This window comes from Chiloscyllium punctatum, unplaced genomic scaffold (assembly GCF_047496795.1).
Source record: "Chiloscyllium punctatum isolate Juve2018m unplaced genomic scaffold, sChiPun1.3 scaffold_295, whole genome shotgun sequence".
Classification (NCBI taxonomy): Eukaryota; Metazoa; Chordata; class Chondrichthyes; order Orectolobiformes; family Hemiscylliidae; genus Chiloscyllium; species Chiloscyllium punctatum.
Window position 1 is genome coordinate 75,243 of NW_027310029.1, and position 25,596 is coordinate 100,838.

General features: G+C 50.3%; 1 protein-coding gene across 1 annotated transcript; it reads right to left on the reverse strand.

The window, feature by feature from the left end:
* Positions 1–6,036: 6,036 nt before the first annotated feature.
* On the reverse strand, positions 6,037–25,157 carry LOC140472307 (steroid hormone receptor ERR2-like). The gene is made up of 2 exons (XM_072567481.1): positions 24,785–25,157; positions 6,037–6,173 (listed from the first exon to the last, which is right to left on the reverse strand). Exons 1-2 carry the CDS (start codon positions 25,155–25,157, stop codon positions 6,037–6,039), a joined length of 510 nt encoding a protein of 169 aa, XP_072423582.1.
* Between the last annotated feature and the right edge of the window lie 439 nt (positions 25,158–25,596).

A 25,596-nucleotide genomic window follows, 5' to 3' on the forward strand; every position in this document is an offset into this window, starting at 1 on the left:
ATGGACACTGGCTGTCCCACACGGACACTGGCTATCCCACACGGACACTGGCTATCCCACACGGCCACTGGATATCCCACACGGACACTGGCTATCCCACACGGACACTGGCTACACCACACGGCCACTGGTTATCCCACGCGGCCACCGGCTATCCCACACGGACACTGGCTATCCCACACGGACACTGGTTATCCCACACGGCCACTGGCTATCCCACACGGACACTGGCTATCCCACACGGACACTGGCTACACCACACGGCCACTGGTTATCCCACACGGCCACTGGCTATCCCACACGGACACTGGCTATCCCACACGGACACTGGTTATCCCACACGGCCACTGGCTATCCCACACGGCCACTGGCTATCCCACACGGACACTGGCTATCCCACACTGCCACTGGTTATCCCACACGGCCACTGGCTACACCACACGGCCACTGGCTACACCACACGGCCACTGGCTACACAACACGGACACTGGCTGTCCCACAAGGCCACTGGCTACACCACACGGCCACTGGCTACACCACACGGCCACTGGCTATCCTACACGGCCACTGGCTATCCCACACGGCCACTGACTATCCCACACAGCCACTGACTACACCACACGGCCACTGGCTATCCTACACAGCCACTGGCTATCCCACACGGCGACTGGCTACACCACACTTCCACTGGTTATCCACACAGCCACTGGCTATCCCACACGGCCACTGGTTATCCCACACGGCCACTGGTTATCCCACACAGCCACTGGCTATCCCACACGGCCACTGGTTACCCACACGGCCACTGGTTATCCCACACAGCCACTGGCTACACCACACGGCCACTGGTTATCCCACACGGCCACTGGCTACACCACACTTCCACTGGTTATCCCACACAGCCACTGGCTATCCCACACAGACACTGGTTATCCCACACTGCCACTGGCTATCCCACACGGCCACTGGTTATCCTACACAGCCACTGGTTATCCCACACTGCCACTGGCTACACCACACGGCCACTGGCTATCCCACACGCCCACTGGATATCCCACACTTCCACTGGCTATCCCACACAGCCACTGGCTATCCCACACAGCCACTGGTTATCCCACACTGCCACTGGTTATCCCACACGGCCACTGGCTATCCCACACGGACACTGGCTACACCACACGGCCACTGGCAACACCACACAGCCACTGGCTATCCCACACGGCCACTGGCTATCCCACACTGCCACTGGTTATCCCACACGGCCACTGGCTACACCACACGGCCACTGGCTACACAACACGGACACTGGCTACACAACACGGACACTGGCTGTCCCACACGGCCACTGGCTACACCACACGGCCACAGGCTATCCTACACGGCCACTGGCTATCCCACACGGCCACTGACTATCCCACACAGCCACTGGTTATCCCACACGGCCACTGGTTATCCCACACAGCCACTGGCTATCCCACACGGCCACTGGTTACCCACACGGCCACTGGTTATCCCACACAGCCACTGGCTACACCACACGGCCACTGGTTATCCCACACAGCCACTGGCTACACCACACGGCCACAGGCTATCCCACACGGCCACTGGTTATCCCACACAGCCACTGGTTATCCCACACGGCCACTGGTTATCCCACACAGCCACTGGCTATCCCACACGGCCACTGGTTACCCACACGGCCACTGGTTATCCCACACAGCCACTGGCTACACCACACGGCCACTGGTTATCCCACACGGCCACTGGCTACACCACACTTCCACTGGTTATCCCACACAGCCACTGGCTATCCCACACAGCCACTGGTTATCCCACACTGCCACTGGCTATCCCACACGGCCACTGGTTATCCTACACAGCCACTGGTTATCCCACACTGCCACTGGCTACACCACACGGCCACTGGCTATCCCACACTGCCACTGGTTATCCCACACGGCCACTGGCTACACCACACGGCCACTGGACACACCACACAGCCACTGGCTATCCCACACGGCCACTGGCTATCCCACACTGCCACTGGCTATCCCACACGGCCATTGGCTATCCCACACGGCCACTGGCTATCCCACACGGCCACTGGCTATCCCACACGGCTACTGACTATCCCACACGGCCACTGGCTATCCCGCACTGCCACTGGCTATCCCGCACGGCCACTGGCTATCCTGCACTACCACTGGATATCTCACACTACCACTGGATATCCCACACGGCCTCTGGCTACCCCACAAGGCCTCTGGCTATCCCACAAGGCCTCTGGCTACCCCACATGGCCACTGGCTATCCCGCACGGCCACTGGCTATCCCACACTGCCACTGGCTACACCACACTGCCACTGGCTATCCCGCACGGCCACTGGCTATCCCGCACGGCCACTGACTATCCCGCACGGCCAATGGCTATCCTCCACGGCCACTGGCTATCCCACACTTCCACTGGTTATCCCACATGGCCACTGGTTATCCCACACGGCTACTGGCTATCCCACACTGCCACTGGCTACACCACACTTCCACTGGTTATCCCACACGGCCACTGGCTACACCACACAGCCACTGGCTATCCCACACTTCCACTGGCTACACCACACTGCCACTGGCTATGCCACACGGCCACTGGCTATCCCACACGGCCACTGGTTATCCCACACGGACACTGGATATCCCACACGGACACTGGCTATCCCACACGGATACTGGCTACACCACACGGCCACTGGCAACACCACACAGCCACTGGCTATCCCACACGGCCACTGGCTATCCCACACGGCCACTGGCTATCCCACACTGCCACTGGCTATCCCACACGGCCACTGGCTATCCCACACGGCTACTGGCTATCCCACAAGGCCACTGGCTATCCCACACTGCCACTGGCTATCCCGCACGGCCACTGGCTATTCCACAAGGCCTCTGGCTACCCCACAAGGCCACTGGCTATCCGACACGGCCACTGGCTATCCTGCACTACCACTGGATATCTCACACTACCACTGGCTACCCCACACGGCCACTGGCTATACCACACGGCCTCTGGCTACCCCACAAGGCCACTGGCTATCCCACACTGCCACTGGCTATCCTACACGGCCACTGGCTGTGTCACATTACCATTTGCTATCCCACACTGCCACTGGCTATCCGACACGGCCACTGGCTACCCGACACTGCCACTGGCTATCCCACACGGCCACTGGCTATCCCAAATTTCTATTGGCTATCCCACATTGTCCCTGGCTACCCCACACTGCCACTGGTTATTCCACACGGCCACTGGCTATCCCACATGGCCACTGGTTATCCCACACTGCCACTGGCTATCTCATACTTCCACTGGTTATCCCACATGGCCTTTGGCTATCCCACATGGCCACTGGCTATCCCACACTACCACTGGCTATCCCACACTACCACTGGCTATCCCGCACTGCTACTGGTTATCCCACACTTCCACTGGCTATCCCACACGGCCACTGGTTATCCCACACTTCCACTGGCTATCCCACACTGCCACTGGTTATCCCACACTTCCACTGGCTATCCCACACTTCCACTGGCTATCCCACACTGCCACTGGCTATCCCACACTTCCACTGGTTATCCCACACTTCCACTGGTTATCCCACACTTCCACTGGCTATCCCACACTGCCACTGGCTACCCCACACTACCACTGGCTATCCCACACAGCCACTGGCTATCCCACAATGCCACTGGCTATCCCACACTGCCACTGGCTACACCACACTGCCACTGGCTATCCCGCACGGCCACTGGCTATCCCGCACGGCCACTGGCTATCCTCCACGGCCACTGGCTATCCCACACTTCCACTGGTTATCCCACACGGCCACTGGTTATCCCACACGGCTACTGGCTATCCCACACTGCCACTGGCTACACCACACTTCCACTGGTTATCCCACACGGCCACTTGCTACACCACACAGCCACTGGCTATCCCACACTGCCACTGGCTACACCACACTGCCACTGGCTATCCCACACGGCCACTGGTTATCCCACACGGCCACTGGATATCCCACACGGACACTGGCTATCCCACACGGACACTGGCTACACCACACGGCCACTGGCAACACCACACAGCCACTGGCTATCCCACACGGCCACTGGCTATCCCACACTGCCACTGGCTATCCCACACGGCCACTGGCTATCCCACACGGCTACTGGCTATCCCACAAGGCCACTGGCTATCCCGCACTGCCACTGGCTATCCCGCACGGCCACTGGCTATCCCACAAGGCCTCTGGCTACCCCACAAGGCCACTGGCTATCCGACACGGCCACTGGCTATCCTGCACTACCACTGGATATCTCACACTACCACTGGCTACCCCACACGGCCACTGGCTATCCCACACGGCCTCTGGCTACCCCACAAGGCCACTGGCTATCCCACACTGCCACTGGCTACCCCACACGGCCTCTGGCTACCCCACAAGGCCACTGGCTATCCCACACTGCCACTGGCTATCCTACACGACCACTGGCTGTGTCACATTACCATTTGCTATCCCACACTGCCACTGGCTATCCGACATGGCCACTGGCTACCCGACACTGCCACTGGCTATCCCACACGGCCACTGGCTATCCCAAATTTCTATTGGCTATCCCACATTGTCCCTGGCTACCCCACACTGCCACTGGTTATCCCACACGGCTACTGGCTATCCCACATGGCCACTGGTTATCCCACACTGCCACTGGCTATCCCATACTGCCACTGGTTATCCCACATGGCCTTTGCTATCCCACATGGCCACTGGCTATCCCACACTACCACTGGCTATCCCACACTACCACTGGCTATCCCGCACTGCTACTGGTTATCCCACACTTCCACTGGCTATCCCACACGGCCACTGGTTATCCCACACTTCCACTGGCTATCCCACACTGCCACTGGTTATCCCACACTTCCACTGGCTACCCCACACTACTACTGGCTATCCCACACTGCCACTGGCTATCCCACACTTCCACTGGTTATCCCACACTTCCACTGGCTATCCCACACTTCCACTGGCTATCCCACACTGCCACTGGCTATCCCACACTTCCACTGGTTATCCCACACTTCCACTGGTTATCCCACACTGCCACTGGCTATCCCACACTGCCACTGGCTATCCCGCACTGCCACTGGCTATCCCACACTGCCACTGGCTATCCCGCACTGCCACTGGTTATCCCACACTTCCACTGGCTACCCCACACGGCCACTGGCTATCCCACACTGCCACTGGCTATCCCACACGGCCACTGGCTATCCCACACTGCCATTGGCAATCCCACACTGCCACTGGCTAAACCCACATGGGCACTGGATATCCCACATTGTCACAGGCTATCCCACAATGCCCAGAGCTCCACACAGCCTGTTCCCACCAGGACCCTGACCCCGAGGATCCTGTCCGACCCCACGCGCTGATCCAAACCCAGCAGGAATTTTAACTTCTCGCTTTGGTCTCTCCCTTCTCCATGAGCAATGTCTTTGGGAATTTTGTTCCCAGGTTAGATTACTCTATAGACGCATCTGACATCAACATGGAGCTTTACTCTGTATCTGACCCCGTGCTGTCCCTGTCCTGGGAGTGTTTGATCGGGACAGTGTGGAGGGAGCTTTACTCTGTATCTAACCCCGTGCTGTCCCTGTCCTGGGAGTGTTTGATGAGGGACAATGTAGAGAGAGCTTTACTCTGTATCTAACCCCGTGCTGTCCCTGTCCCTGCGTGTGTTTGATGGGGGACAGTGTAGAGGGAGCTTTACTCTGTGTCTAACCTCGTGCTGTCCCTGTCCCTGGGAGTGTTTGATGGGGGACAGTGTAGAGGGAGCTTTACTCTGTATCTGACCCCGTGCTGTCCCTGTTCCTGGGAGTGTTTGATGGGGGGACAGTGTAGAGGGAGCTTTACCCTGTATCTAACCCCCTGTGTGTGATGGTGGTTGGGGGGGGGGGGAGTGCAGGGTGATGTTTGATCACTGTCTCCTTTTCTTACCTTCCTTCAGCATTCCTACTTTCAGACACTTCATAAAACGACAGGCCTGGCAGGATTTACGCCTCCGTTTTGTGATTTCACACTCATTGGTGGCAGGACAGCTGTACTCAATGTTACCTGGAGCAAAGCACAGAACACGTTACCCTGGGCACCTCCCAGAACACACCAAAGCACCCCACCCCACCCCCAACCACCATCCACTCTCATCAACATGGGGGTTAGATACTGAGGAAAGCTCCCTCTACACTGCCCCCTCCCCTCCCCCCCATCAAACACCCCCAGGACAGGGACAGCACGGGGTGAGATACAGAGTAAAACTCCCTCTACACTGTCTAATCCAATTTATTGTGTTGGCCAATGGAAGGTCACCATTCTTTATACAAATTTGACAATGATTGCATTAATTCCTACACATGACCATGAATGACTTGAGTACAGTTTAGGAATGATCTCCCTGAGAGTTCCGAGATTTTAATTTGCTGTGTTCCTTGTAGTGCATTGTAACTGCTCCTAACAGTCACAAGTCTCAGGACATCAGCTTGTAATCCCACATCACCTGATGAAGGAGCATCACTCCGAAAGCTTATGATTTCCACTAAAACCATTGACTTTGTTAACCCCAGTCCAACACCGGCACCAGCACATGATGTTCCTAACAGAGTCTGGTTTTGTTTTGTTTTAAAGGAAGCTACCGGGAGGAATTGGTCACTAATATTTCTCTCTTTTTACAGAGAATGTTTTGATTGTATTGGGGAGTGATAACCACTCACTGGAGTCAACGTTCGAGAAACAGAAACTACACAAATTCTGGAGCTGCTTTCCTGCACATTGGAAAAAGTTCCTATCAGGTTAACTGCCGTTTGTAAAACACAGAACGTTTCTTTGAGGGATTTACAGAATGCTGTGTGGAATGTTAGTAAGTCATTGTGGAGGGCAGTTGGAGCACACTCAACACGTGGACTGACAGGAGGTGAAAGAGTTGGCAGCACGTCCTCCTTCTAATTATTTATCAAAATTACAAAGGGTTACAAATTCACAAACATGAAGCTTCCCGTTACATTACAGAAAGTAAGTCCCGAATCAAACACGAGCTGCTGCAGATATTCAGCAGGTCAAACAGTGGAGACAGAAAATCCGAGATCCATGTTTCAGCTCCTAATGATGTGAAGATGATCTTCCCAATTTATCAGAGATTTTGTTTCGAAGACATTAACGCGAGAGTCCAACACATTTATTGAGTGAGCTTCCATCAAGAGCCTCTTATTAGGGAGAGTTTCCAAACAGGATACAGAATATCTGTGACTCAACAGAATCTTTTGAAAACATTCCAGACACTGTTCCAACATGACATCCAGGAGGGATTGCTGTGTAAGTTCCCAAACAATTTCTGGAAACTGTCACAATCACATGACACAGAATGTTCCTTCCCAACACAAGTTGCAGTTCCCACACATTACATCCACCGTTCCCAGCACAGTCTACTCCACACAACCAGTGGCTCTTTCTAATGCAGTGCATGGTCTACCTTGGTGTTTACACATTGTGGAGGTAAACTCACAATATTCCTACTGGGCTGTAAAGCTGCTCTTTCAGAGAGAGAGAGAGAGAGCTGACTGGTGGAGGTTTAACCTAAGGGTTATCATGCCTCAGGCAATGGGAGAGATCTCCAATAATAGCTTCAGTTGGAGCAATAATTGAACCCATACTGTTGGCATCACACACCAACCATCCAGCCAACTGAGCTAACCAATCCCTATACATGTTGTACAGTTTATTCCAAAAACATCGCAATGAAAATCCCCTGTATTATTAAGGAAACCTTTAACATTGAACAAGATTAATCAAAACAGTTCAAACTCCTTTGCACTTTCTAATGCCTAATTTAATCAATATAAATGGATTAGAAATACATTATGTAGTGCTTCCAACAGTTTAGAAATTGTAAATTATAATGCACATTCTCAAGGGAATTGGACGATAACTTGGAGAGGAGTAACATTCCAAGGTCTAGGCATAAAGTGGGGGATTGTCACTGGGTTCCGATGCTCAACTGAAGGGCCAGTGCAAGTCCTTTGGGCTGAATGGCCTCTTCCTGCACGGTAACCTTTCTGCAATTATTGTCAGTTCAGATCCTGCACATTGTGGAGAGTGCTTTGGGAACATTGTGGAGAATATCTCTCCCACGTTATGTAGAAAGTTCTCACATTAATATTGTGAAAACATATATAATATTATCCTTTCTGGAATTTAGATTTTAAAAAGACATGGCAGGAGAGTTTGGGTTAGTCCTGTGAGGTTTTTACTTTTGAAAGGAAAGTGGCTTGAACAATGACCTAAATACGTCATTTCTCAGAAGGCATGCAGATTCAGTTAACTGACTGAAAGGTTCCTGAAGTGTTAATGGATAATATGTTCATGCTGTTGAGTTTATGACAGACAGGGTAAACATGTTCAGGCCATTCATTTGGGTATTGACTTCAGAAAAGAAGGTTCAAGGTCTCAGTTCAGAAGAGACAGTGAGGACTGCAGATTCTGGAGATCAGAGTCGAGAGTGTGTTGCTGGAAAAGCACAGCAGGTCAGGCAGCATCCAAGGAACAGGAGAATCGACGTTTCGGGCATCAGCCCTTCTTCCCGAAACGTCGATTCTCCTGTTCCTTGGATGCTGCCTGACTTGCAGCGCTTTTCCAGCAACACTTTTTCAGCTCAGTTCAGAAGAGCCCAGTTCCTGCTGGAAAGATGAGTCCAGGAATGCAGCCACTGCAGTGGGAACAGGATTAAGTCTCTGCAGCTTCCAAGTCAGGGGAGTCTGGGAAGAAATCTCTAAGCTGGCAGAATTGAGAAAGTTTGGGCTATCAGAATTACTAAAAGTCTCAGAAAGGAATCATAACAAAATAGTGTTAACAGTTTAAGGAAAAGAAATGAGGAAAGGTCAGTTAAGTAAAAACTTACAAGAGCTGAGTTAGGAGTGAGATTTCTCTGGGAGTGATTTGCTGGAATGGGTGATTTTGGGACAATAATCCTGTGATCATCTTGTATGTCTCTATCAAATCCCCTCTTAACATTCTTCTTTCCAATTAAACCAATCACAATCTCTCTGAACCCATCAAGTGTGCACCACTAAAAGGGGCAGGGGCGTAAATAAGTTTGTGGGTGACATAAAGATTGGTCAGGAGGCTGCCAGGGAGGGGGAAGGTGTGAGGTTACAGGAGGATACAAACGGGTTGGTCAGGTGGGAGATCAGGGGCAGATGGAGTTTAACCCTGATCACTGTGAGGTGATTCACTTTGGAAGAAGCAACAGGACAAGGGAGCACTCAATGAAGGACAGGACACTGGGAATCTCAGAGGGTCACTGGGAATATCAGAGGGACACTGGGAATCTCAGAGAGATGCTGGGAATCTCAGAAGGTCACTGGGAATCTCAGAGGGACGCTGGGAATCTCAGAGGGGCACTGGGAATCTCAGAGGGACACTGGGAATCTCAGAGGGATGCTGGGAATCTCAGAGGGACACAGGGATCTTGGGGAGCTTGTCCTCAGATCCCTGTACGACGTACAGCAGGTTAATAGGCTGGTTAAGGCGACATTGGGACACTACGTTATCAGTTGTGGCATAGATTGTAAGAGCAAGGAGGTGATTCTGGAGATGAACAGGACTATAGTGAGGCCACAGCTGGAGTACGGTGGGCAGTTCTGGTCGCCACACTATAGGCAGGATGGGATTATACTGGAGGAGGGGGGGCAGAGGAGATTCTCCAGGATGGTACCGGGAATGGAGCAGTTTAGCGATAAACATTCTGAATTGTCATAACATTCAAGGCTTTGAGCTGAATGCAGGATTGTGGGTCTGGTGTAGGATGGTTGGTGCACAGGAGTACGGTGGGCAGTTCTGGTCGCCACACTATAGGCAGGATGGTATTATACTGGAGGAGGGGGGGCAGAGGAGATTCTCCAGGATGGTACCGGGAATGGAGCAGTTTAGCGATAAACATTCTGAATTGTCATAACATTCAAGGCTTTGAGCTGAATGCAGGATTGTGGGTCTGGTGTAGGATGGTTGGTGCACACTTGATGGGTTCAGAGAGACTTTGATAGGTTTAATTGGAAGGAAGAAGGCTAAGAGGGGATTCGATCGAGAAGTAGAAGATGGTCAGAGGATTAGATAGGGGAGACAGTGAAAGTTTTTCCCTAGGATGATGACGTCAGTGTGTACGAGGGGGCGTGATTACAAATTGAGGGGTGATAGGTTTAAGACAGATGTCAGAGGCAGGGTCTTTACACAGAGAGTGGTAAGGGCGTGGAATGCCCTACCTGACAATGTAGTCAACTCAGCCACATTAGGGAGATTTAAATAATCCTTAGATAAGCTCATGGATAATGATGGGATAGTGTAGGAGGATGAGCTGAGAGTAGTTCACAGGTCGGCGCAACATTGAGGGCCGAAGGGCCTGTTCTGCGCTGGATTGTTCTATGGTCTAAGTAAATGGGCAAAAACCTGGCAAATGGAGTATAATTTGGGAAAATATGAAGTTGTTCATTTTGGAAGGGAGAACAGAAGAATAGAATATTATTTAAATGGAGAAAATCTGCAGAAAGCTGCAACACACAGGGACAGCAGGGAACCAGGAAGACACAGAATCTTGGCCTTATTTCAAAGGGGTTGCAGTATAAGAGTAGGGAGTCTTACTGTAACTGTATAAGGTGCCAGTGAGACCACATCTGGAGTACTGTGAGCAGTTTTGGTCTCATTATTTGAGGAAAGATATAATTTCATGGAGGCAGTTCAGAGAAGGTTCACCAGGGATGATCCCTGCAATGGAGGGATTGTCTCATGAGTAAAGGTTAAACTGATTGGGACTGTACTCACTGGAGTTTCAAAGAATGAGAGGCAATTTCATTGAAACGTATCAAATTCTTAAGGGCCATGACAGGGTCAATGCTGAGAGGATGTTTCCCCCCAGGGGAGAGTCTAGGACCAGAGGATATAGTCTCAGAATAAAGCTGCTCCAGTTTAAGACTGAGATTAGGTTAGATTCCTTACAGTGTGGAAACAGGCCCTTCGGCCCAACAAGTCCATACTGACCCTCTGAAAAATAGTTCTCCTTGACTAATGCTCCTAACACTATGGGAAATTTCCCATGGCCAATCCACCCTAACCTGCACATCTGTGGACTGTGGGAGGAAACCGGAGCACTCAGAGGAAACCCACGCAGACACGGGGAGAAGTGCAAACTCCACACAGTCAGTCGCCTGAGGGGGGAATCGAACCCGGGTCCCTGGCGCTGTGAGGCAGCAGTGCTAACCACTGAGTCACTGTGATATAAGGAGGAATGCGTCCTCCCAGAGGATTGTCAGCCCTTGGAACTCCTTACCACAGAGAGCTGAGGGGACAGAGTCCGCGTGGATATTTAAGGCCGAGATAGATAGATCCTTAATCATTCCGGGAATCAGAGATATGGGGGAACAGGCAGGAGGGTGGACATGAGGAATGTTGGATCAGGGTTATGGGGGAACAGGCAGGAGGGTGGAGATGAGGAATGTTGGATCAGGGTTATGGGGGAACAGGCAGGAGGGTGGAGATGAGGAATGTTGGATCAGGGTTATAGGGGAACAGGCAGGAGGGTGGAGATGAGGAATGTTGGATCAGGGTTATGGGGGAACAGGCAGGAGGGTGGAGATGAGGAATGTTGGATCAGGGTTAAAGGGGAACAGGCAGGAGGGTGGAGATGAGGAATGTTGGATCAGGGTTTTGGGGGAACAGGCAGGAGGGTGGAGATGAGGAATGTTGGATCAGGGTTATGGGGGAACAGGCAGGAGGGTGGACATGAGGAATGTTGGATCAGGGTTAAAGGGGAACAGGCAGGAGGGTGGAGATGAGGAATGTTGGATCAGGGTTAAAGGGGAACAGGCAGGAGGGTGGAGATGAGGAATGTTGGATCAGGGTTATGGGGGAACAGGCAGGAGGGTGGACATGAGGAATGTTGGATCAGGGTTATAGGGGAACAGGCCGGAGGGTGGAGATGAGGAATGTTGGATCAGCTGTAATCTGATTGAATGGTGGCATTAATGGTCATCTGCTGTCCCTATTTCCAATGGTCCTCTGGCCAAAGGGTCCCCTCTGTACTGTCTGACCCGATGGTCCTGTGGGTGTTATATTCTTTCTCTTGTGTTTTGTAGTTAAAGAACATCTGCAGCCTCATGCCTAACTCCTGTGATAACCGACTACAGAAAATTCAATATGTGATCTATCGAACCACAGTTCACTCTGGGATTGGACTTGTCCATGGAGACCATCAGCTGGAACCAGAATACTATAACGTACCGTGGATGTAATCTGCAATGTTAATTTTGATAATTAATATTAATATTAACTTTGAACACAGTGGTTGCTACAGATCAGCGTTTACTTATGGTGATGGGAACATTGTGGGAACAGGATGTGACTTGTACCCAGTATTTTGGGGTAATGAGCTAGAGTCAGGCAGTTCAAGCCAATGGTGTCATCAGTATATTTCAGTTCATCTGGAATAAAGATCTAATCAAGTCTGTTGAAATAACAACTGAATTATTGGGAAACCCCATCTGGGTCACTAATGTCCTTCAGGGATGGAAACTGCTGTCCTTACCTGGTCTGACCTGCATGTGACTCCAGACCCAGAGTGATTATGGTTCTATAATTGGCAAATATTTGGTGACTAGGAGCAGGAACAGGCCATTCAGCCCTTCAAACCTTCTCCTGCTATCAAACATGATTTCTATCTCCACACTATACTTTCAATTCCCCCCCCCACCCCCCACAGACACCTGTCGTCTCTAGAAGTCTATTGCTCTTGTGAGTATATTCCGTGACCTCACCTACATGACCTTTTGTGCTGGAGAATGCTACGCTTCACCTCCACCAGAGAGAAGGTATTTCTCCTCGTGAGTTCAAAATGGCCGTCACTGTGTTTCCCCGAGATGACAGTCCATTGTCTGGATACACTGACCAGGAGAGACCTCCTTCCTGCACCAGTCTGACCAACTCTGTCCCAATCCCAGCCTTTTAATTGAGATCCCTGTCCTTGTCATAAACTCCAGTGAGTACAGGTCCAGTCCACACAACCTCTCCCCCACACGACCAACCCGTGTTACCTCAGGGGTCAGGCTGGGGAGCCTGTGCTGAACTCTCTCCACAGCTGGGAGGGCTTTTCCCAAATAGGGAGGGCAAAGCAGCACACAGTGCACCAGGTGGGATCTTGCCAAATCCCTGACCAGCTACAGTAAGACTTCCTAGCTGTTGTATTGAACCCTTCCTACAATAAAAACCAACATTCCATTTGCCTTCCGTAGTATCCCTGCCTCTGAGCTAGGTTCAAGACCCACCTACTCTTGAGGTGTACCATCACATGGTGAATAGGTCAGGTGAAGAGGTCCTTACTGAAGGTGCATTGTGTGTTCTCACTGACTGGTGTACAAGGACACTCAAGGCTCCTTCGTACATCAACATTTCCCAATCCCTCCCTCCCTCCCTCTCTCTCTACTTAAATAATACTCTTTATCCGACCAAAGTGGATTACTTCACTTTTTTAAAAATTAAACCACACTGTCACTCAACGAGTCTAAACCGTCCTGAAACCTCCTTACAATCTCACACTTACACTGTGCTGACGTAAAACCTGAAATTTGTGGAAAATCTCAGCAGGTCTGGCAGTGTCTGTGGCTAGAAATCAGAGTTCATCAGAAATCAGAGTTCTGAGGAAGGGTCACTGGGACCTGAAACGTTAACTCCGATTTCTCTCCACAGATGCTGCCAGACCTGCTGAGCTTTTCCACAATTTCAGGTTTTGTTTCTGATTTACAGCACCCGCGGTTTGATCGATTTTACCATGTCAAGCTATCCTCAGCAAACTTAGAAAATGGTACCTTTGGTTCCTGAGACAGTGATCTAGCGGAGGTCAGATCCCAAGTACAGATCCCTGCAGTATCCCACACGTTACTGGGTGCCGATCTGACAAAGGCCCATTTATTCCCGCTCTCTGTTTCCTGACTGACAACCGATTCTCAATCCATGACCGAGATGACCTCAACTCCATGTGCTTTCATTTTGCAGACTAACTTCAATGGGAATCTTTGCCAGAACCACATTCCCTTGTTCTCCCTTATCTATTGTACCTTACATCCTCAGATGACTCCAGGAGGTTTGTCAACATGATTTCCTTTTCATAAGTCCACACTGACCATGGCTAATCATAGAAGCACTCAAGTGTGGGAACAGGCCATTCAGCCCATCGAGTTCACACCTTCAAAAAGCATCCCATTTAATCACTGTAATCCTGCAATTCCTATGGCCAATCCACCCTGACCTGTCCATCTTTGGACTGTGGGCAGAAACCGGAGCACCCGGAGGAAACCTGCACAGACACGGGGAGTCACCTGAGGCTGGAATCGAACCTGGGTCCCTAGTGCTGGGAGGCAGCAGTGCTAACCACTGAGCCACATGCCAAGCCTTGTTAGGAATTTCTAAGTGTCCTGTTATCACATCTGACAGAACTGATTCGAGCATTTTCTGTCCAATATTAGGCTAACCAGTCTATAATTCCCGACTTTCTCCCTCCCTCTCCTTTTTTAAACAATGGGGTTACATTTGCCACTGTCCAATCAGATGGCACTGTTCCAGAATCCTCTGAAGATTGGAAGATGGTGATTAAATTTATTCCCAGATTCAGTGGCCGAAGGCGAGAGTGTAATTGATCAGGGTCGAGGATTGTCTGCAGTGAACCGTGTAGATGGGACAGACTACTGCTCCTGACTGTTGGTGCTGGAGGGAGACGATGTTTGAGGATGTGGTGCCAACAATACTCCCAATCGGTTTTTCCAGGACATTTTCATTTTACTAATTTAATTTTATTCCAGCCTCCCGAGTCTCTCTGGGAAATTATGTGAAAACAGAACTAACGCAGCTGTTTATCTGCTGTCACCTTCTGTGATTACTGATGTTAACGTTCAAGTGTCTGAGGAAAAGGCAGAAAAATGGCGCGACACCAGGTCACTCATTCCGAAAGCTGGTGAAGACATGATGGGCTGAATGGCCTCCCTTTGTGCTTTATCACTCTGCATCTGTGATCAATTCTTCCATTTCAGATTGGAAGTGGCCCACATATGGTGTCACTAACATTTTTATTTTTATATAACTGTAGAAAGCCTTACATTCTGCTTTACAAGTTTTCACTGATACTTTATTTTCTTCTCCACTAATCAACCTCTTTGGTCTTATGTTTCTAAATTCCAAGCTGCTCCCAGTCCTAGGCCTTGCCAAGTTTTCCAGCAATTTTATATGACACCTGTTTAATTCTGCCCTTCATTTCTTTTAATCACCGCTGTACTTTGGTACACATGAGAATAAATCAATCAAATCATTGCATAGATCACAAAGTCCCTGTAAAGACCATCCCCTGCCTCACCTCGACTGTTCAGGCCTATTGTCAAATCCCAATCGTGTTCTCCACCCCTTGTCGGATATTCGTTCTAACCAGACTCAGTCCCCATGGAGATTTCCGACACCAACATCCTCTCTCACGACTGCACAGATCTCATCTTTCACCTTCTTTTCTGTTTTGTTGTCCATCCTAAACATTGAACAGCCAAGGACATGACCAAGTCTCCATAATCACATCCCATCACACTCACTTAGAATGACGTGGGCTGATAGTTTCTCCATCTTATTCTGAATAACTCCTGTATTCAGATATAATACCCTCGAACCTTATTTTCTGCTCATAGAACATAGAACAATACAGCACAGAACAGGCCCTTCGGCCCACGATGTTGTGCTGAACTTCTAACCTAGATTAAGCACCCATCCATGTACTTATCCAAATGCCGCTTAAAGGTCGCCAATGATTCTGACTCTACCACTCCCTCGGGCAGCGCATTCCATGCCCCCACCACTCTCTGGGTAAAGAACCCACCCCTGACATCTCCCCTATACCTTCCACCCTTCACCTTAAATTTATGTCCCCTTGTAACACTCTGTTGTACCCGGGGAAAAAGTTTCTGACTGTCTACTCTATCTATTCCTCTGATCATCTTATAAACCTCTATCAAGTCACCTCTCATCCTTCGCCGTTCCAACGAGAAAAGGCCGAGAACTCTCAACCTATCCTCGTACGACCTACTCTCCATTCCAGGCAACATCCTGGTAAATCTCCTCTGCACCCTCTCCAAAGCTTCCACATCTTTCCTAAAGTGAGGCGACCAGAACTGCACACAGTACTCCAAATGTGGCCTAACCAAAGTCCTGTACAGCTGCAACATCACCTCACGACTCTTGAATTCAATCCCTCTGCTAATGAACACTAATACACCATAGGCCTTCTTACAAACTCTATCCACCTGAGTGGCAACCTTCAAAGATCTATGTACATAGACCCCAAGATCCCTCTGTTCCTCCACCTGACTAAGAACCCTACCATTAACCCTGTATTCCGCATTCTTATTTGTTCTTCCAAAATGGACAACCTCACACTTGGCAGGGTTGAACTCCATCTGCCACTCCTCAGCCCAGCTCTGCATCATATCTAAGTCCCTCTGCAGCCGACAACAGCCCTCCTCACTGTCCACAACTCCACCTATCTTTGTATCATCTGCAAATTTACTGACCCACCCTTCAACTCCCTCATCTAAGTCATTAATAAAAATTACAAACAGCAGAGGACCCAGAACTGATCCCTGCGGAACTCCACTTGTAACTGGGCTCCAGGCTGAATATTTACCATCTACCACCACTCTCTGACTTCAACCGGTTAGCCAGTTTTCTATCCAACTGGCCAAATTTCCCTCTATCCCATGCCTCCTGACTTTCCGCATAAGCCTACCATGGGGAACCTTATCAAATACCTTACTAAAATCCATGTACACTACATCCACTGCTCTACCCTCATCCACATGCTTGGTCACCTCCTCGAAGAATTCAATAAGATTTGTAAGGCAAGACCTACCCTTCACAAATCCGTGCTGGCTGTCCCTAATCAAGCAGTGTCTTTCCAGATACTCGTAAATCCTATCCCTCAGTACCCTTTCCATTACTTTGCCTACCACAGAAGTAAGACTAACTGGCCTGTAATTCCCGGGGTTATCCCTATTCCCTTTTTTGAACAGGGGCACAACATTCGCTACTCTCCAGTCCCCTGGTACCACCCCAGTTGCCAGTGAAGACGAGAAGATCATTGCCAACGGTACTGCAATTTCCTCTCTTGCTTCCCACATAATCCTAGGATATATCCCGTCAGGCCCGGGGGACTTGTCTATCCTCAAGTTGTTCAAAATGTCCAACACATCTTCCTTCCTAACAGGTATCTCTTCTAGCTTACCAGTCCGTTTCACACTCTCCTCTTCAACAATACGGTCCCTCTCGTTCGTAAATACTGAAGAGAAGTACTTGTTCAAGACCTCTCCTATCTCTTCCGACTCAATACACAGTCTCCCACCACTGTCCTTGATCGGACCTACCCTCGTTCTCGTCATTCTCAGGTTTCTCACATACGCATAGAATGCCTTGGGGTTATCCTTGATCCTATCCGCCAGGGATTTTTCATGCCCTCTCTTAGCTCTCCTAATCCCTTTCTTCAGGTCCCTTCTGGCTGTCCTGTATCCCTCCACTGCTCTGTCTGAACACTGTTTCCTCAACCTTATGTAAGCCTCCTTCTTCCTCTTTACTAGACATTCAACCTCCCTCATCAACCAAGGCTCCCTCACACGACCATTTCTTTCCTGCCTGATCGGTACATACATATCAAGGACACATCGTATCTGTTCCTTGAAAAAGTCCCACATTTCCACCACATCCTTCCCTGACAGCCTATGCTCCCAACGTATGCTCCTCAAATCCTGTCTTACAGCATCGTAATTTCCCTTCCCCCAATTGTAAAATCTACCCTGTTGTGCGCACCTATCTCTCTCCATAACCAAGGTGAAAGTCACAGAATTGTGGTCACCATCACCAAAATGTTCACCCACTAACAAGCCCACCACTTGTCCCGGTTCATTACCGAGTACCAAATCCAATATGGCCTCCCCTCTGGTTGGACACTCTACATACTGCGTTAGAAAAGCTTCCTGGACACACTGCACAAACACCGCCCCATCCAATCTACTTGATCTAAAGAGCTTCCAATCAATATTTGGGAAGTTGAAGTCGCCCATGACTACGACCCTGTGGCTTCTGCACCTTTCCAAAATCTGTTTCCCAATCTGTTTCTCCACATCTCTGCTGCTATTGGGGGGCCTATAATAAACACCCAACAAGGTGACTGCACCTTTCCTATTTCTGACTTCAGCCCATACTACCTCCAGAGGCAGATCCCCCTCAAACTTCCTTTCTGCAGCCGTTATACCATTTCTAATTAGCAATGCCACCCCCCCTCCTTTTTTACCACCCTCCCTAATCTTACTGAAACATCTGTCACCAGGAACCTCCAACAGCCATTCCTGTCCCTCATCTATCCATGTTTCCGTGATGGCCACAACATCGTAGTCCCAGGTACCAATCCACGCTTTAAGTTCACCCACCTTATTTCTGATACTCCTTGCGTTGAAGTATACGCACTTGAGCCCATCTCCGTGTCCGCAAGTAGTTCCTGTCAGTGCTACCTTCTCCACAGCCTCCCTACAGTCTTGGACATCCTGACACACAGCTAGCTTACTTGCTGGACTACAAGTCCGGATCCCATCCCCCTGCCAAATTAGTTTTAAACCTCCCCGAAGAGTACTAGCAAACCTACCCCCCAGGATATTGGTGCCCTTCTGGTTCAGGTGCAACCCGTCCTGCTTGTACAGGTCCCACCTTCCCCAGAATGCAGTCCAATTGTCCAAATACCTGAAGCCCTCCCTCCTACACCATCCTTGCAGCCACGTGTTCAACTGCACTCTCTCCCTATTCTTTGCCTCTCTGTCACGTGGCACCAGCAACAACCCAGAGATGACGACTCTGTCTGTCCTAGCTTTTAGCTTCCAGCCTAACTCCTTGAGCTCTTGAATGACCTCCCCACCCCTCTTCCTACCTATGTCGTTGGTGCCAATGTGTACCACGACTTCTGGCTGCACACCCTCCCCCTTAAGGATTCTGAAGACACGGTCCGAGACGTCTCGGACCCTAGCACCTGGGAGGCAACAAACCATCCGAGAGTCTCGCCCATGTCCACAGAACCGCCTGTCCGTCCCTCTAACTAGAGAGTCCCCTATAACTAGTGCTCTCCTCTTCTCCCCCTTTCCCTTCTGAATCTCAGAGCCACAGACCCCTTCACTGCAGCTTACACCTGCAAGGCTGTCCCCCCCAACAGTTTCCAAAGCTCCTCTTTGTTTTCTCTGTCTTGCTTTCTATTTTTCTATCTTTCATCTCCATCCTGGTTTCTCTCACTTCTGCCTTCCCCTTCAGGTTTCCCTCCCCCTGCCACTTGATTGCTCACTGTTTCATCACTGACCTTCCCTCCATCATAAGGTCACAGGTGGGGATGTTCGCTGATAACTGTACAATGTTCAGCACCATTCACAACTCAGATACTGAAACAGTCCATGTTCAGGGGCTTGAGCTGACAAGTGGCAGGTAATATTTGCGCCACACAAATGCCAGGCTGTAACCATCACAAATAAGAGATATTTCTAACCACCACCCCTTGACATTCAAACGTGTTACCATCACTTAATCCCCCACTGTCAATATCCTGGGAGTTATCATTGACCAGAAACTCAACTGGATTCACCACATAAAAACAGTAGCTACAAGAGCAGGTCAAAGGCTAGGAATACTGCAGTGAATAACTCACCTCCTCGCTCCCCAAAACCTGTCCACCATCTAAAAGGCACAAGTCAGGAGTGTGATGGAATACTCCCCACTTGTCTGAATAAGTGCAGCCCCAACAACACTCAAGAAACTTGACCCCATCTCGGACAAAGCAGCTCATTTGATAGGCACAACATCCACAAACATCCACTCCCTCCCCCACCGACGCTCAGTAGCAGCAGTGTGTTCCATCCGAAAGATGCACAGCAGAAATTCACCAAAGATCCTCGGACAGCACCTTCCAAACCCATAACCATCTGGAAGGTCAAGGGCAGCAGATACCACCCCCTGCAAGCTCCCCTCTGAGCCACTCACCATCCTGACTTGGAAATATATCGCTGTTCCTTCAGTATCACTGGAATCCTGGAATTCCATCCCTAAGGAACATTGTGGGTCTACCTACAGCGGTTCAAGGAGGCAGCTTACCCCCACCTTCTCAAGGGGTAACTAGGGACGGGCAGGAAATGCTGGGCCCAGGCAGTGACTATCACTTCCCATGAGTGAATTTCTAAGAAAATGTCTGGTTCAAATCCCCCCTGACAGTGCAGACTCGATGGGTAGAATGGCCTCTTTCTGCAGCGTGGCGATTCTATGATGCAGAATGAGCACGTGGCCCTGTTTATACAGGTCTCAGCATCTCCAGAATCAGAGACAAACCTGTCTCGAGTGTGAAGCAGCCTCTGGTTTCCAACGAGCTGCGGAACCTGTCTCCAGGATATCCCAGAGAGAGAGGAGACACTGAGAATAAGGACTGAGTGCCCAGTACCTTCAGCACCAGCTCAGCAGCTTGAGGGGAGGCAGCAGGAGAGTAGACTAAAGCTTGGTCAGTCCAGGAGAAACAGCCTGGGAGTCCCTGAGTCCCACTCACTGTCCTGGTCCCTATTCTGGAAGCGGGTGAGGGTGATAGTTCCTCAGGAGCAGATCCAAGCCTCTGGCATAGGGGGTGCCCACTGGTCCCACACACACCAGAATGATCCCAGCACGGCCAAGTCTGGGTCATTGTTCAGCCAATAAACTGTGGAATGAGCACTGAGCCCTCACTATAAACTCAGTCTAAATACAGAGGAGATTGCCACCCAGATTGACAGGGTTGTTAAGAAGGCAGACAGTGTTTTGGCCTTTATTAATAGAGGGACTGAGTTCCGGAACCAGGAGGTTATGCTGCAGCTGTACAAAGCTCTGGTACGGTCACACTTGGAATATTGTGTACAGTTCTGGTCACCATATTATAAGAAGGATGTGGAAGCTTTGGAAAGGGTACAGAGGAGATTTACCAGGATGTTGCCTGGTATGGAGGGAAGGTCTTATGAGGAAAGGCTGAGGGACTTGAGGCTGTTTTTGTTGGAGAGAAGAAGGTTGAGAGGTGACTTAATAGAGACATACAAGATAAAAATAGGGTTAGATAGGGTGGACAGGGAGAGCCTTTTTCCAAGTATGGGGACGGCGAGCACGAGGGGACACAACTTTAAATTGAGGGGTGATAGATATAGGACAGATATCAGAGGTAGGTTCTTCACTCAGAGAGTAGTAAGGGTATGGAATGCTTTGCCTGCAACGGTAGTAGATTCACCAAGTTTAAGTACATTTAAGTCGTCATTGGACAGACATATGGACGTACATGGAATAGTGTAGGTTAGATGGGCTTCAGATTGGTATGACAGGTCGGCACAACATCGAGGGCCGAAGGGTCTGTACTGCACTGTAATGTTCTGTGTTCTATGATTGACCAGGATGTTCCCTGGGATGGGGAGAGGCTGGATAAGCTTCAGTTGTTTACCTCAGAGGAGACAGGGTGGAGAGGGATCTGACCCAAGGGCACGGCCAGGGGGATAGAAACCAGCTGTTCCCCTTTAGTCAAACCATCAGTAAAATAAGGAGTACAATTTTAAAGTGAAATGCAGCAGGTCTGAAGGATATTTATGGAATTTTATTCACCCAGAGGGTGGTGGGAATCTGGAATGGGAGGGTAGGTCCTTGGATGAGCATTTGCAACATAAAACCATTCACGGCTGTGGGCCCAGTGCTGGACAGTGGGATTAGTGTAGATGGGTTGGCACCGACCCAATGGGCTGAAGGGCCTCTTCTGTGCTGTATGTGTCTATGATTCTATAAACGGCCCTTTAGTCCATAGGACATCCATTGACTACCACCCCTGCTCCATATCCCTCTGCCAACAGTGTATCCAGGGAGCTACAGCCCCTTTGATTCAGTTTGCAGATACCTTCCTCTTGGTGCTGTTGTGTGGCACGATACCGAACCCCTTCTGGAGATCCAGACACACCACCTCCACAGAATTACCCTCTACTAGCCTTCCTGGTACTTCAAAAATAAATCCAGCAAGTTAATGAGATACTAACTGCCTTGAAATTGCCTAAGTCATCCAAGTTTTCACAATTATTGTTTATTTCACACTGCACCAACATTCTGGAGAATTTGCACACACACATTAGTGTTTTCAACTCATTGCAAACAGTGTATCAAAGGATTTCCTACATAAAAGAACATGCGCCATAATGTCACATGATATAATGCTCCATTTTGTGTCAGTGGATAGTTGGTTCGCTGCTCCTCGGATGCTGCCTGAACTGCTGTGCTTTTCCAGCACCACTAATCCAGAATCTGGTCTCCAGTATCTGCCGTCATTGTTTTGACCTGGTCCTTGCTCAGCCCCACCTGTCTCCAATGAGCAGCTCTGTGTGACGTTACCTGCACAAGACCCTTTGATTCATTTTCAGGTAAATTGTTCATTGATTCTCATACTGTCTGTTTGTCCCTTTCTTCGACTTTCTGCATTAAACCTCATTCTCCCTGAAAGTGAACAGCTTCCGAATGTCCCATATTTCAGTTGCTTCCCATTCCCAGCCTCTGGCACCATCCAGGAAATTCTGGCTTTGCTAGACTTACCGCAAATAGGCCGTCTGGGCCAAGTGGCCTTCACCTCCCTCCTTCCTCTTGTCCAGACCGATGCTGAGTTTTGTGTTCAAATTGCAGGTCAGGATGCAGGGGAGCAGAAGAGAGCAAGGTTTCCAAATCTCAGATTATTGCCTATTCCCAAGCTCTGCTCCTCTACCTTGGCAGATTGGAATGTGTCTCTCACATCAAACTGCTCCCATAGAGTCATAGAATCATACAGCACAGGAACAGATCCTTCGGTCCAACTCACCTGGTAAGAGATGGGAAGTATTCAGCCTGGAGCTTGGTGACCAGTGGGGTTCCGCAGGGTTCGGTTCTGGGACCTCTGCTCTTTGTGATTTTTATAAATGACTTGAATGAGAAAGTGGAAGGGTGGGTTAGGAAGTTTGCTGATGACATGAAGTGGTGGATAGTGTTGAGGGCTGTTGTAGGTTGCAATGGGACATTGACAGGATGCAGAACTGGGCTGAGAAGTGGCAGACGGAGTTCACCTGGAAAAGTGTGAAGTGATTCACTTTGGAAGGTCGAATTTGAATGCAGATTACAGGGTTAAAGGCAGGATTCTTGGCAGTGTGAAGAAACAGAGGGACATTGGGGTCCATGTTCACAGATTCCTCAAAGCTGCCACCCAGGTTGAAAGGGTTGTTAATAAGGCATATGGTGTGTTGGCTTTCATTAGCAGGAGGATTGAGTTTAAGAGTCATGAGGTTATGCTGCAGCTCTGTACAGCCCTGGTTAGACCACACTTGGAATATTGTCTTCAGTTCTGTTCACCTCATTGTAGGAAGGATGTAGATGCTTTGGAGAGGGTGCAGAGGAGATTTACCGGGATGTTGCCTGGACTGGAGGGTGTGTCTTATGAAGAAAGGTTGAGGGAGTGAGGGCTTTTCTCATTGGAACGAAGAAGGATGAGAGATGACTTGATAGAGGTGAACAAGATGTTGGGAGGCAGAGATAGAGTCTTTTTCCCAGGATGGAAATAGCTATCATGAGGGGCAGAATTTAAAGGTGATTGGTGGAAGGTTGAGAGGAGATGTCAGAGGTCAGTTCATTCCAGATCCCTGGAATGGTAGGCCGAACATATGAGGAACGGCTGAGGATCTTGGAATTGTATTCATTGGAGTTTAGAAGATTAAGGGGAGACTTAATAGAGACGTACAAAATAATACATGGCTTGGAAAGGGTGGATGCTAGGAAATTGTTTCCGTTAGGTGAGGAGACTAGGACCCGTGGACACAGCCTTAGAATTAGAGGGGGTAAATTCAGAACAGAAATGCGGAGACATTTCTTCAGCCAGAGAGTGGTGGGCCTGTGGAATTCATTGCCGCAGAGTGCAGTGGAGGCCGGGACGCTAAATGTCTTCAAGGCAGAGATTGATAAATTCTTGTTGTCTCGAGGAATTAAGGGCTACGGGGAGAATGTGGGTAAGTGGAGTTGAAGTGCCCAGCAGCCATGATCGAATGGCGGTGTGGACTCAATGGGCCGAATGGCCTTACTTCCACTCCTATGTCTTATGGTCTTACACAGAGAGTGGTGGGTGTGTGTCAGTGGGAGTGGGAGTAGAGTCAGAGACATTAGGGACATTTAAGCAGCTCTTGCTTAGGCCCATGGAAGATAGTACAATGAAGGGTATGTTGGTTAGTCTGATGTTAGAGTAGAATAAAAGGTCGGTATTAACATCAAGGGCCAAAGGGCCTGTGCTGTGCTGTATTTTTCCATATTCTATGTTCTATCCCTCCAAACCCGTCCTATTCTTATCCCCATCCAGATGCCTTTAAAATGCTGTATTTGTACCAGCCCCCACCTCTCCCTCTCTAACTCACCCACTCGGATGGTGCCCCCAATGATCACAGCACCCAGACCATCCCTGCTGCTGCCACCTCACCCTCTCCTTCAGAGTGGACAGCACCCTCTCTCAGTGTCAGCTCACTGTGTCTCCCCCCCACCCCCCCACACCAGCCCACACCCCTGGGTGCCCACTGTGCCAATGTGGACCTTACCTTGAATGGTCCTCTTGAAGAAGGCCTTACAAGCTTCACACGAGGCGACCCCATAGTGATAGCCAGACGCCACATCACCACACACCAGGCACAGCCGCTTGGGCACTGAGTTCAGAACATACTCACACTTGGAGGAACACTCGTCCAGGAGGGACCCAGAGCATGGCTCCAAATGTTTGTGACAGGGCGCCACACCCGCCGAGGCGAGGAACAGGGCGGGAGAGTGCAGTCTGGGGCCATAGCTCAGGCTGGTATCAGGTGAGGCACTGGGGCTGTGCTGGCTCCCTGTGTCAGTGCCAGACACTGGGCTGGGCGGCTCCCTCTTAATAAGGGAACGACAACCAGAGGCAAGGTGCTGCTCCGAGCTACACATTCTGGCAGAGAGAGAGAGGGGGAGGGAGAGGGAGGGGGAGGGGGAGAGAGGGGGAGAGAGAGGGGGAGAGAGGGAGGGGGAGGGAGGGAGGGAGAGAGAGGGAGGGGGAGAGAGAGGGAGGGAGGGGAGAGAGGGAGGGAGGGGGAGAGAGAGGGGGGGAGAGAGGGGGAGGGAGGGAGGGAGGGGGAGAGAGGGAGGGAGAGAGAGATGGGAGAGAGAGGGAGGGGGAGAGAGGGAGGGAGGGGGAGAGAGAGAGGGAGGGGGAGGGGGAGAGAGGGAGGGGGAGAGAGGGAGGGGGAGAGAGGGAGGGAGGGAGGAGGAGGGAGGGAGACAGGGAGGGAGGAGGGAGGGAGGGGGGAGAGAGGGAGGGGGAGAGAGGGAGGGAGGGGAGAGAGGGAGGGAGGGGGAGAGAGAGAGGGAGGGGGAGGGGGAGAGAGGG